This window comes from Schistocerca americana, chromosome 7 (assembly GCF_021461395.2).
Source record: "Schistocerca americana isolate TAMUIC-IGC-003095 chromosome 7, iqSchAmer2.1, whole genome shotgun sequence".
NCBI classification, from domain to species: Eukaryota; Metazoa; Arthropoda; class Insecta; order Orthoptera; family Acrididae; genus Schistocerca; species Schistocerca americana.
Window position 1 is genome coordinate 405823672 of NC_060125.1, and position 15178 is coordinate 405838849.

The following is a 15178-nucleotide window of genomic DNA, read 5'->3' on the forward strand; positions in this document are numbered from 1 at the left end:
GGGAATAACATTGGGCTGAGGCATAAGTTGGAATTTGTTTCAGGGAGGGAAACGTACTAGGGTAGTCCATGCAGCTGTGCTACCCAGAGCGCCACTGTGGTGCAACGGACAGCACAACTGCCTAGTATGCAGGAGACCCGAGTTCAAATCTCAGGGCTGGTACAAATTTTAATTCATTGCTTCAGTCTACATTGTAGAAAAACTAGGTGTTCAGTCCAATATTTGAAGATAGGGAATATAAGAGACCTGTCAATTTAGAATACTACTTCCACACAGAAGATTCAGATTGTGTTAGGAAGAAGATATATCATATGCCTCCATCTCTCACAACAACATACATTTGTGCAAAATTTCTTCTTTTATTAGAGTGCACCCATCTTGCTACAGAGCAGCGATCAGTAGCGTCAAATTGACTTTTTAATCTTCTCTCAGGGATCATAAAAAGGCTAGTGATCCTTGCTAAAATCTGAATACTGAGGAATTGAAGAGAGCTGATCCTGATCAGTCAGTTAATAGTTTTCTTGCCAGTACTTGCACTATTTTGTAGCATAGTCTGTTTGTACACATCAAAAACATCTGTAGCTGTGCTTTCGTGCCTTCGAACATATAAGAAGAGAAGGTGGTTATTACAAAAGTTTTTATGCAAAAAGTACGTGTAAATCAGTCCATTCTCTGTCCTACTTCCAATGGGTAGTTTTGATGTCTTATTGCCATCAAATGAAACTAATTACAACTAATCTGCAAAGTCATAAAACTATAGAAATCATCAATCCCACCAGCCATAAACGCTAGTAGATGAATTCTGAGAGTGCAGCCGCTTCTTTATTCCAGTAGCTCCTTATTTGGCCTCAGAAGGCTGAGTGGACACATTCTGTGATCTCCCTACCACATAACAAATCTGAGAATGAACTGGGAACCTTCCACACCAAAGTAAGTGACCCTAATCATTCAGATACAGGAGGGGATCTGACATACTATTTGGGCAACAATTTTGAAAAGGGAAGATGGAAGGAATAAATCACCTACAGCACTACTAGGAGAGGGGATTGAGAGTGGTAAGGGGATGACACAGGAAACCAATAAAAAAAATGACAGATTCACATAAAATGCCTTCAGGGACCTTGGCTGATAGCAGACAGTTTCAATGACATTTCAGCCCTACTGCTGGAAATGGGAGTGACAAAAATAACTAACAAGGTAACACTGTCTGATTACATGCTGGTACAATAAACAGTATTCCGACCCATACACTTTATAGTGTGATAGATGCCATACAAATTTACTGGAGGGATCTCTAGGATGTGTAATTTGTCCACACATGATGTTACTTTCAAAGTCGCCATTTAACAATTTTCCAGATAATGGTTATAAGTTGGACAGCGTTACCAACTGGGATTAACAGAAGATCAGTGCAGTTGTCATAGGCTTCTTTAGCCTATCAAAGACAGCTGAAAGGCATTGCGTGTCACATAAGAATTTACTCCTAAAATTCCAAGAGTGTACAATCCAAAGAAAGTTAAGAAACACTTTATACTTCATCACATGTCTTGAATAAAGTACATGTTAGTAAAATAAGGAATGTATCGGTTTACACAGACATGTACCACCAGCAAATCTATTCATGCACCACTGTAGGGATAGCTGAGTGGGAAACGAGAAAAATGACATTGTTATACTACATAATCTACCACTTTACACCTCGCTTTTACTGGTAAATGTGTAGATATAGAAGTATTGATAAAAAAGAACCAAAAATTGTCCTGGTGAAATCTGATATTTATACCACAAACCAACAGAAAAAGATTGTGTATAAGGTATGAAACTTTGTTTACTAACCTGACTCATACATTAGATTTTTCACGTGTGCACTTCTCACTATAATTCTCTCAGCTGCTATGTATCTCAATTCCTGCACTTCTTCAGGTGTTAATGGAGAAAGTTTTTGTATTCTGATATGCGAGGGCAGTTCTTCTGTTGCAATAATTGCACCAGTTTTGTCAAGCAAAGGTTTCCCCGAATTATCTCCAGCACAGTACACTTTCATTGTATCATACAAAAATTGATTTTTTAAAAAAATGTGCTGATGTTTCTTCAGTGTTTTCAGTTGCTGAATGATAGTTTTTTCTTTTTCTTTTGATAGGCCTGAGACAGATATACGGCTCATCAAATTCTTCATTATGGCAGCAAAATCTGGTGATTTTTCGACATCTGGATTCGATGGCAAGAGGCCTGTTAAAGAAGAAGACAAGTTTTGAAAACAGCATGAATATTTTTTTCCATGAAGAATTACTGCAGTTGCTGTCAATTGTCTAATGCTGTGGCAGTTAACCTGGCCCCTATCAACCACTAGTGGACATTCCAGCTTTCAGGGTAGACAGTAGATTTTTCAAAACATTTTCAATATGTTTTCACAAATCATCATCATCATTTTTATTATTATTATTATTATTATTATCATCTTTAACTTCTTGTAACTTTGCTTTATAAATTTTATAAAGTAAAGTCGCTTCTCTCCTTCATAAATCACCATTGCTGTGGAACTGGTGGGCATTCAGAAAATTTTGTTACTAACAAAGAACAAACATGGGTGGGTAGGTAAAAAAGTTTGATTACCCCTGGTGTAAAGGCTAGGTTGGAATGGTTTGTAATACTACAAGAAATGGAGATGTTTTCATTTGCTCCAAACTAGTAATATAGGGAACATGCACCTATGCATTCTTACAGTGATTTCAAAAAGAGGACACAACAAGATTTTAAACATAATCTGTACAGTATGTCACTATATAAGGGGTGTTCAAAAAGAAATGAGCCGGTGTCTGGAATGCACAAACCGGTGACAGGAGGGAAATATCATGGTGTGTGTAACGAGGTGTGGTTCCAACCAGAGCGTGGAAGTTCACAGCCTGTCGCTAGAGAGCACGCATGCATGTCACGTGACTATACAGAGCTAGCAGCAGCATGGATCAATTGCCCAATGCTGCCAGTTGCATTGCAAACAGTGACATGGAGGCGTCAAAAGAAGAAAAAAAGAGGTGGTGTTCATTTTCTGACAATAGAAGCAGTAGGAAGAACAGACATTCATCGACGAATGTCACAAGTGTACGGTAAACACTGCATGTCCCTTGCAAGGGTCAAGGCGTGGCACAAGTGCTTCATGGAAGAACGGGTGTCGTTACCTGATGATGCACGGTCTGGACACCACACTGCTTTGCCGATGACTTCGTCCAGTTGTTGAATGGGCTCATTACCCAGGACCGTTGAGTGACAGTGAAAACCATAGCCACCGTGATTGGATTGAGCATCGGAAGTGTTCACACCATCACGAAGGAATGACTGCACTTGCACAAAGTTTGTGTCCAATGGGTGCCCCACAGTCTTCAACCACACCAGGAAGCATGTCGAATGGCCCACTGTCTTGCTCATCTGCAGCGCTATGCTTGGGAAGGGAATGTGTTCCTGGCACGAGTGGTGGCTGGAGAGGAGTCATGGTGTCATCACTGCGAACCAGATTCAAAACAACAAAGTCTCCAGTGGAAGCAACCAGGATCACCACCACCAAAAGAAGCCAAGGCAATCCACACGGGCACAGGAAAGGTTATGCTGACATTCTTCTTGGCCCAAGAGGACCCCCTTCCGATTCACTTCCTGCAGCACGGGACAATAATGAATGCCATTGTTACTCACAAACCTTGACCACTTTTCGCCAAGCGATCAAATTAAAACGACGAGGCAATCTCACCCCTGGGATCATTCTGCTCCGCGACAATGTAAAGCCTCATACAGCCAACATAGTCGTGGCACTCCTGCAGAAATTCAAATGGGAGGTTCTCGGCCACCCTCCATACGGTCTGGACCTCACCCCTTGCGATTATGCCATTTTTGGTCACCTTACAAAGGCTCTGAGGGGCAAACGATTCACCTCTGACGACGACGTCCAGCTGTACGTGCAGAACTGGTTAACATTGCAGCCCCGGGAATTTTACGAGACAGCCATTAACTGCATTGTGCCACAGTGGGACAAGTGTCTCAATAGTCAGGGTCAATACTTCTAACATACAAGTACTGGTTTCTGTAATTATGCCTCCGGTTCAATTCTTTTTGAATGCCCCTTACACACTTGATGAAAATGTGACAATGAGACATTGGTGATAAAAGTTATTGTGATACTTTCAGACTTGCTTTCCAATCTTCATTTGATTTCTATAGTAGTATCACAGCAAAAAGTTCCTGCAATAGAAAATATGTTTTTGGGGATGGCAAGTTGGGATGCACGACATTCTTATGCTAACATGTTTACTATTACTTTTGCTGGGCCCTGTACCCAACAAATGGTTACTCATTGTGGTGTTACATATTACCATAGCTGCCAACCTTGAGAAGTGGCTGTCAGTAATCACATGGCAATATGGAAGTGGGTTCACGGCCTCTCTCTCAGAAAATTTTAGGGTTCGGGGGGTGGGCGGACAGGGGTGCAATAGAGTTTAGGTCCCATTGACATTGATCTCATTTAAACGCGGAACCGAAGCTCGGATTGTGTCAAGAATGGGGAAGGAAATCGGCCGTGTTCTTTCAAAGCAACCATCCCCACACTTGCTTGGAGCAATTTAGTTGGAAAATTTTAAAAATTAGAATTGTCTCTTAGGCCTTTAAACACTGTATTTCAGACACTTTCTGGCCTTAAATAAAGATTTTTCCAGCAATTAAAACAACTGAAAATGTAAAAATCATGTTAAGTGGAAAATGCTAAAAATCAGTTTAGTAAATGTAAAAGTACTTTAAAAATATTTCTGTAATTTACAGATACTGAAAAATACACATATATCTCTCACATTATTAATTAAAAGGAAAGGAACGCCATCCACTTACATCACGAAATGAGAGACCTGTCTACAGTGTTATATACAAAAATATTTACAAGTCTTTCTCATCCACTGCCTCTTCTTCCTGGCTCTGCCTCTACTTGTATAAAATAGAATCTTCATTGGTGACTGACAATTTTCTCTTGAATGACAATCTTGTTGCACTTTTCACAGCCTGAAACTGATCCTTTGAAAAATTATTTTGGTAATGTGCTCTTCTTGAAGATAAATGGTTCATTTCACTCATGGTTACTCAAGATTCCTGTATTCATACTAGATCAAAATTCAGTACTGTTTTTCTTAACAATACTAAAAACTGTCTCACAGGCAGTGTTACTACAAGGAATGAGCAGTAAATACAAGCATAAACTTGCTCAGTGATGGATTACTTTTTAATGCGTGATGTTTCACACATAGAAGATATTTTATATCAAGCAGTATTGGCTGTCTGTTCTTCCACCATTCCAAAGTCATCAAACTGGAATCTTGAAAACAGCTTATTCACCTTTACAACTGACAATGATTTTCTTTTGCTGGATACAATATCAATAACTTCTAAGTTTTTTTAAGGAGTCATCATTTAGTGGAAATTTTTGTTTGACATAACTACATAAGTTGATGAAAAATCTAAGACATCTTCATAAAATCTTGTAACTACAGAGTTTTCAAGCTTGGTACGATGAATGTAGCTTCTAGTGTTTACACTCTTTGAGACAATTATTTTTTTGAAATTTCAATTCCGGCAGACTACCAGAAGTAGGTGCTGTTGAATGATTAATAAATCTCTCAATCAAATCTGTGAATAAGTTATTTATGATGCTATGAAGTCTGTGAATTACTGGCTCCTCTTTCCTGAGGAATACATTTGCTTTGGTAAACAACAAAAGAGTATTACGCAATAAAAGCAGATATGGCTTAGTTACTGGATTATTTAGAATAGGGCACACTCTGAATAGATGAGAGTTTTTTACATTTTCTGAACCTTTCTCACTGAAAAATTTTTCAAGAAGTTCCCACTGTTCATTTACTCTTTTTATTGATTGAAGCAGATACTTCAGCAATACTTCAGTATTCGATGGGGTTTAGTGCTATATGTATTTTGACAAAGTTTAAAAGTAGACTGCCTTTTTGAACTCTTTTGGAGCTAGTAGAAAATATCCATTACAAATTCTTCAGCATCAAAATATTGTATGCTTTTTGTGCAGCTAAACGAAGCAGGTGGCAGGAGCAAGATTGAATTCTTATGTGTGGTTGAACTTTCTTCAAAAAACAGCAACTCCCTCTATATGTCCCGCCACTGTATTTGCATTATCACATGCAAATGAAATGCAATTTCGCCAGGGGATTCCTTTTCTTAGTAGTTCGCCACTGAAGAGATAAAAAATTCCTTCACTACTATTCAAACCTGATCCCAGCATGGATAGTATCGCAGTACACATCTTTCACTATTTAACAACAAAGTAATGACACCTATTATAGTTTCACATTGTTAATGTCTGTGCTACCATCAGTTGCAAGAGAAAATAGGTTTTCTTTTAAGTATTCTACTACAATATCCTGTGTTCCAGATGACAAAGAATATATAGCTGCAATTGTTTTTGTTCTTCCACAACTGTATTTTTCAGCAATCTGAGAATCGTGAAATATTTTTTTGAACAGCTGTGAAGATCTGCACAAGAAATTGGCAGGCTGTGTTCAACAATAAATGAACTAAAAAGCATTTCAGCATTTGTGACAGAGTCTCCCTCATCAGGTTTTATTCCAAATGATGACAATGGTGCATTTGAAGACTTAAGGTTTGTTAGGTCTACATGTACTTTAGACAGAACATGACGGCTATTGTCACGACCAGCATGCTTTATAGAAATGTCTCATGGAAACACTGCGCAAAACATGTGTTGGTCTGATTTATTTGATTGTACAAAAAACGGCCAATCTTTACTGTCGGTTTCCAAAATTTCTGTCCAATTTTACATTTTTTCGTTACACTGCCATCCACTATACTAACACTTTGGTGTTCCACAATATTACTGTCTGAATTTGGTACAGTATTTTTCTCACTTTCACTCAGAGTATCTTTCACACTGTTTAATTTTGTATTACCAATTTTGTCAGGCTTTTCTTTACCAACACTATTAACAGTTGCTGAAGACACAAAAAAAATTCTTTAAATTTTGCATTTAAGAAATCCTTCACGCACGAGGATAGTACAAAAGTATTGTGATTTGACTATCATACAGACTCCCATATGAGGAACATAGTAATAGGGATCCCTGACAGAGAGCAGCAACTTAAAGAGTTGAAAACAAGTCATCAGGTCCAGATGGAATCCCAATTCGCATCTACAAAGAGTACTATGCAGCACTGGTCTCTTACTTAGCTTGTAGTTATCATGAATCCTTCACCAAGAGCAAAGTCTCAAGGGACCGGAAAAATGTGCAGGTGACTCCTGTATGTATGAAGAGTGACTGGAAAATTCTCGGGCCACCCACAAAATACTTGCTTTAGCCAAATCTCAGCTTAGCAACTAATAGTACATTTCTTTACAAGGTTACATACCGTAGTTTTCATTATTATCTTTTCCGCCTTGTTTCAGATATCAGAGTTTGAAGCGTCCCATGTGAACACATTTTGAAAAATGGATAAATAGATCAAGTGTGCAGTCATCCAATACCTGGTAAAAAAGGGCACAGGTGCAAAGGGGATCCATAATGACATGGTGGAAACATAAAGGGAGAATTCCCCTTTCTATTCTACTGTGAAAAGCTGGTGGGAGAATTCCAATATGCACCTCGCAGTGGAAGACCAGTAATGACCATTACAGAGGAAAATGTCACTATAATCCAGGATATCGTCATGGCAGACCAGCATGTGACACAATGCTACCTTGCTGAGAGAGTGTGGCACTTGATATGCACAATGTCTCATGTCAATGATTCCAAGAATGTTGACAGCAGAATGCAAACATCAAAGACACATGCCACATCTGCAGAAAACTTGACCCTTTTTGAAGCAGATTCTGACATTTCTCAGACATCTTGTGACAATGGATGAAGCATCAGCTCACCACTTTTAAGCCTAATCCAAGGTTCAATGAAAACGGTGGGAACACCACTCCTCACTTACCCACAAAAAGTTCAAATCAGTCACACCAGCTGGCGAGGTGATAGTCTCTGTTTTTTGGGATTTGAGTGGTGTTATCCTGGCTGAATACATAAAAAATGTGAAACTATGAATGGAACATATTATGTTGGTCAACTAATGTGTTTGAGGAAGGCCATCAAAGTGAAACACATCAGGATTTCACAAATGGAGTGTTCTTTTATTAGGACTTATGGCTGCCCACACATCTGTCATTGTGATGGCTGCCATTGAGACAAGTGGCTTTGAACACCGTCAACATGCACCTTATCCATCTTCTTTGGCCTGCTCTGACTTTCGTCTCTTCCCCAGCTCAAAGAATATATAGCTGAACCCATTTTCAATCAGACGACGACATCACGGCTGTGGTGGATGCATTTTTCTTTGCCATGCAGGAGGGTATAATGGGCCTGCAGCACTGGTGACAAAAGTGTGTGGCACTAAAAGGGAGTTATGTTAAAAAGTAGCCATAAATATGTGGATTACTGACAACTTTATTGGGTGGGCTGAGAACTTTTCAGTAAGAATGGTAAAAGAACAGACCCACAAAACTACAGACCAATATCCTTAACATCAGTTTACTGGAGAATTTTTGAACAATTTCTCATTTCGAATATAATAAATTTCCACTGCTGGAGATGGAAAAGTTTGTGTCCACAAATAAGTACAGTGTTAGAAAGTATCACTCATGCAAAACTCAGCTTGGCCTTCTCGCACATGATATCCTGTAAACCACGGATAACAGGCAACAGGCAGATTCCATATGCCTAGGTTTCTGAAAAATATTTGACACTGTGCCCCAGTGCAGACTGTTAATGAAGGTATGAGCATTCAGACTGCTTCCCAGATATCCAAGTGGCTTGAAGACTTCTTAAGTAATAAAACACAGTATGTTGTCATAAGCAGCAAGTGTTCAACAGTAACAAGGATATCGTCAGGAATGCGACAAACAAATGTGATAGAACCACTATTAGTCTTAATATACATATGAGGTATGATCAAAAAGTAATGGGAATTTTTGTTTTTCTTAAGGAATCTTCATAAACTCTGTGCCATTTCTGTTTTTATTTAATCAATGGTGGCAAAACAACCTCATTTCATTGCTCTCTTCAGCTTCGAGAATAGACGTAAGTCACAAGGGGACTATGACCGGCATATATAGTGGCTGAGGCAATATAACAGTACTGTTTTTTGCCAAAAAATTATGAATTAGCAATGAGGTGTGAGTGGGAACATTAATGTGATGCAACTTACACTAACGGTTTTGCCACAATTCTGGTCGCTTTCTTAAGCTTTGCACACATTGCATAAGTACCAGGTAGTATTTCTTATTGACCCTATGAATATAAGGCACGAACTTATGATGCACTATCCCACTGTAATCAAAGAAGACAGTGAGAAAAACCTTCACATATGATAAGTCTTGTCTAATTTTTTTCGGTCTTGGTTCTTTAGGCAGTTTCCATTAGGATCAACGGGCCTTGGTTTCGATGTCATACCCTTATACCTATGTTCCATCACCTGTTATAACCTTCTTTAGAAGTTCTGGATCGTTGTCAACTTCATTCAGTAATTCCCGAGTGATGTCGACTTGATGTAGTTTTTGGTTGAAATTCAGCAATTTCAGAACAAATCTCGCTGATGCATGTTTCGTGCCCAAAACATCCAAAAAAATTGTTTGGCATGAACCAGAGGATATGCTGACATCGTCAGAAACCTCTCTGATGAGGATTCGTTGATTTTCTAGACTCATTTTCTTTACTTTTTCCATATTGTTGTCACTAAATTATGTGTAGGGCTTTCACAGCTGTTGTCTTCAACATCTTCTTGACACTCTTTGAAAGATTTATACCACTCATAAACTCTTGTTTTACTCATAGTAGATTCGCCAAAACCCACATTCAGCATTTTTAATGTGGTGCTGCACGTTATTCCATCTTTCTAGCAAAATTTAATGCAAATTCTTTGCTTCATCTTTTTCAAATTCTCCAAGCACTCAAAAACACATATAACCTTTTTGACTGTTAACAGTAAACTCAATATTCAAGTTGAAAGTGCAAACACACATCAGGAACATGTATACCAACAAGATAAAGTCTTGAAATTGGATGCTTAAAGCCCACAAAATTAAAAATTTCCTGTTACTTTTTGATCAAATGTTGTAAATGATCTGCCTGACACGGTGAGCAGCAATCTGCGATGTTTGCTGACAATGCTATGGTGCACAGAAAAGTGCCTTGAGGATACAAGATGACTTGTACAAAATTTCTGGTTAGTGTGATGAATGGCAACTAGCTCTAAATGTAGAAAAATATAAGTTAATACAGGTGAGTAGGAAAAACAACCCCATGATGTTCGAATACAGTGTTAGTAGAGTGCTGCTCCACACAGTCACATTGATTAAATATCTAGACATAACTCTGAAAAGTCATATGAAATGCAACAAGCACACAAGGATTACAGTTGGGAAAGCGAATGGTCTACTTCAGTTTGTTGGGAGAATTTTAGGAAAGTGTGGTTCACCTGTAAAGAAGATTGTGCATGGAACATTAGTGGATCCATTCTTGAGTTCTGCTAGAGTGTTTGGGATCCCCGTCAGGTTGGATTGAAGGACGACATCAAAGCAATTCAGAGTTGGTCTGCTAGATTCATTACCAGTAGGTTCAATCAACGCCAAAGCATTACACAAATGCTTCAGGAACTCAAATGGAAGGTAAGGTGACATCATTTTTCACGAACGCATTGAGGAAATTTAGAGATCTGGCTTTTGAAACTGGCTGCAATACAATTCTGCTGGTGCCAACGTACATTTCGTGTAAGGACCACCAAGATAAGATAAGAGAAATTGGGCTTGTAACGAAGCATATCGATAGTCTTTTTTCCCCTCATTCTGTTTGCGAGGGGAACAGGAAAGGAAATGAGTAGAAGTGGTACAAGGTGCCCTCTGCCATGCAACATACAATGGCTTGCACAATATGTATGTAGATGTATTTCTTACTACGGAAAAACTCACCAACTTAACAATAAAACAAATTACTGTAGAGGAGAGTGCAACTGTTGTGCAGATTCATTGTCATCAAGATGGGATGGCAATCGCAGTAACTTTGCAAGAGGCAGTACAAAGGAAGTACCTGTGCAGGTGTGATATAGAAGGTACATGAATCACCAACATTCATTGGAGAAGCGTGTCATCCCCAGAATAAATGCAGGAGAATATTACAATGGCTGCACTAAAACAAAAAACAAAGGAATTATGAACTGATCTGTCATTCTGAACTGCCACTATTCATCCTTTATGTTATATATAAGGAACTATTACATAGTGTTTCCAATTTGGAGATTACGATTGAAGTCTTGTTATATAATGGACACTTTAAATGTTTTCGGACAATATTTGGAGTATATATACAAGAGGTGTCTGTAAATTACTGAACAGAAGTAGAAGTCATTATGTCACATTTCCTTCCAGCATAAGTTGTGCAGTCAAGAGAAGAAGCCTTAGATTGCTACACCTAAGGCAACAGTCAAATAAGAAAAAGAATAAAATCAATATAACATTAACTCTCCACTGACTCCGAATCCAAAAACTCTAGCTTGATATAACACTGTGTTCTGGCATCCTAGTGCAACACAGAGATACTTACTGCCTGAAGAAGAAGAAGAAGAAGAAGAAGAAGAAGAAGAAGATGATGATGATGATGATGATATGATAAGGACAGTACAAACACCCAGTCCCCGGGATTGCCTGAAGAGAGTCACAAATTAAATTCCACATATTCACCCAAGGCTTAACCACTTTCACTTTATTATCTATTACATTCATTTGGTCACAAAAAACTACGCTAACTCAAAATATTAATAATTCTAGACTTCATTATAGTTGTTGATACATAAACATTTACCCAATTACTAGCTTCCTGATAAAGTTGATGACAAAGATATATATATATAAGCAAAGTAATCTTACAACCAATGACAAATACATGTTGGCAACATTTGCATTCATTTAATTCTGGAATAATTCTTTAGCAACAGAATCCCACATTTAGGCAAACTAACCAGGGTAATTCAATAGAAATTATTGTTGTATCTATAAGTCCTTTTCAAAATTAATTTCCCTCTACTACTCAATTACTCAGAAACATAAATCTTCAATTACAATTTATGAAAATGCAGTGAACAGCAAGAGCTAAATTCAGTTCTAATTATTCTAAACTTATAAAAGAGATATGTTGCAAGCCATTTTAAGTCAGTCTGCAGCAAGTTTAAATAGAGCAACACCTGTGTCTGAAAAATACAGGATAATGTACCACAGAAGATGTAGCACCACCTTTTATCTACATTTCGTGTGCAGGAGTATGTTCAATAATTCAGAGACTGTTTCAAATTGTTAATTGGACAGTGCATGTAGAATTAGTACCATGGACTGTGTCAAACTTCAATGATGATCCTCACCTACTGTGACAATAGGGTCTGGTTGTGAACTGTGTTGTTTCCAATACTTAGTTACTGTGCACAATATTTCCATATTAGTACGACTTTAGACTTCACTGACAGTGATTTACAAACTTATCAGCTAATTTTTTTGTTCACCATACATGAACTTTTAAGAATACTTGCGTCAGGATTAGGTTACTGCACTCTAACAATCATATTGTTAGGATGTCAACCGAGTATAGTATGTGGTTTCTCATCGCAATTAAAGTGTCTGAATTGTGATCTTGATGCAGACTAAATCATTGACAATAGTGTACTTCCGACAAACACTTTTCAGTTAGATTCAAGCACAGTTACTGAAGGCATATTTGTACAGCTAACAGACAGGCTACAGGTTGCCAAAGTAGTGTGCATCACAGTACATACACTAAAAACCAATATTAAGACGAGCGTATTGCCAAAGAACTACAACTAAAAGTGACGGCATTATATATGGTGAAGAAGAGTATTAAGACAGAGTCTGAAGACAGGTGGCCAGCAGCTGGTATGGACAACTGTTTTCAATGAATGTTTGACACCTCGACAACAGCTAGCAGTACAGCTTCATGGCGTCACCGAGTCATGGCGGTGTAGAGTATTCTGCATTACAACACCACAGGCCATGCGACAGTTTGGTAAGCTGTATTTATGCCAAATCTTCTTTTTTTTGTTGACATTGTGAATCAAGTGACAACGGAGTTAGGCTTTTAGTAGATTTATTCTAAAAGGTGTCCGTGACTGTTGTTACTAGGGATGAGTTGTTGTAAACATATTATTGCCTTAACTATACACTAGTATTAACTTAAAAAATAGTACAAATCTTAAAAGCTATTTGTGACTTTCAGGGAGAAATAGCACAATACAATGTCGATATAAAACAGTGAAGTGTTGATCTGATAGCTGAGATATCACAAAACAATAGAGAGTTAAAGCAGTTTAACACCGATCTGAATAGTAAGTTATATAAAACTAATGATAATACTGATCACAGCAATATTAAGTTAGATGCTCAAGAAGCTAAATTTCAGTAAGTTCTCACTGACACATATGTCAAGTTAGGCAAACACGCCACCAAATCAGGACATATTATTAACTCTCACCATGAAAAAATAGAAATTAATAAAAAACTAAATTGTAATCCATTGTATGATGTTTACAAGGTGAATCACATTCTGAATTTATTATGTAGTGCGGCTTAATAACAAATGAAGTAAATGAAACATCTAGAGATGTGAACAAAGGTACAGATTAAAGATTTCACTGAGCAAAGATTTAACAAAGTACATAAATTTCAGACACTACAGTGAGACTTAACATTTAGAGCAAAGTAAAGATTCAGATGAAGCCGTAATCTCAGGTACCAATTTCACAACATTGGAGAATTGTTTCAGAGATTTAACTGAACGAAAAGTTCAGTCACCTGTCAGTACACCTCATTCGTTAGCAGACGCAGAGAAAACAGAGGCAGAATTCCAAAGACTTTGGGAAAATTTGTGATAAGGACTTATGGGACCAAACTGCTGAGGTTATCTGTCCCTAAGCTTACACACGATTTAATCTAACTTAAACTAACTTCCACTAAGGACAACACACACACCCATGCCCAAGGGAGGACTCGAACCTCCGATGGTGGCAGCCGCACAGACTGGGACAAGACGCCTGAGACCACGCCGCGCAGCAAGACTTTGGGAACAGCTAGCAAAAGGTTGGTTGGTTTGGGGTATAAAGGGACCAAACTACAGGGTCATCAGTCCCTTTTTCCTGAGACAAGCAAGGCTCAAGGTACAAAAACACCCAACACCGCACCTAAAAAGAAAACGAATGGAATGAACAAAAAACAGGGAAAACATACACCACAAGGAAAAGTAGAAGAAGGTATTAAAACCATAGAGCGGATAGTCTGGGCTGGCTGATCACAATAATAAAAGAGGACGAGCCAGTCACTCTGCAACACATTAAAATGTCCATCTCAAAAAGACAAGGAGAGATGAACACATGTAGGGAAAAGATGACCACCAAGACAAACACATGCAAAGAAAGTGTGACAGAGTTAAAATGGAGGGAGGGTGGCGACCTCAGAGAGAAGGCTAAATGCCCACCCTTATATGGTATGACAACCCCCCCCCCCCCCCCAAAAATGAATAAAACATAAAACTAAATCTGCTGTTGAGGCACTGTTGCCCAATACTGAAGGTAGGGTGCTGAGAAGGTTAAAAGTCCGCTGCAGAGCAGTGGAAAGTGCGCAGTCCAGCAAGATGTGGACAACAGTTGTATGCGAGCCACAGTGACACCAAGGTGGGTCCTCGCAACAGAGGAGGTAGCCATGTGTTAGCCACGTACGGCCAATGCGGATTCGGCAGAGAACCACAGAGTCCCTGCGAGAGGCCCGCATGGAGGTCATCCACACATACATAGTCTCCTTAAGGGCACGCAGTTTGTTGTGCGTATTGAGATTATGCCATTCCATCTCGCAGAGCTGAAAAACCTTGCGGAGTAATAATGATTGCAGGTCAGTTACAGGGATGCCGATCTCCAGAAGCAGTTTCTGTGCAGCCTGTTTGGTCAGCCTGCCGGCAAGTTCATTTCCTGGGATTCCAACTTGGCCAGGAGTCCACACAAACACCACGGAGCAACTGGACCGTTCCAGGGCATAGATGGACTCCTGGATGGTCGCTACCAAAGGAAGGCAGGGTAGCACTGGT

At 38.8% G+C, this 15178-nt stretch overlaps 1 protein-coding gene across 1 annotated transcript in view; it reads right to left on the reverse strand.

Moving 5' to 3' along the window:
* The window catches only part of LOC124622301, a 119107-nt gene that overhangs the window by 61120 nt on the left and 42809 nt on the right, over positions 1-15178 (reverse strand). Inside the window, exon 2 of the mRNA XM_047147972.1 lies at positions 1837-2229. Within this exon, the coding sequence (XP_047003928.1) occupies positions 1837-2229 (393 nt within the window). The remainder of the gene's footprint in view (positions 1-1836; positions 2230-15178) is intronic.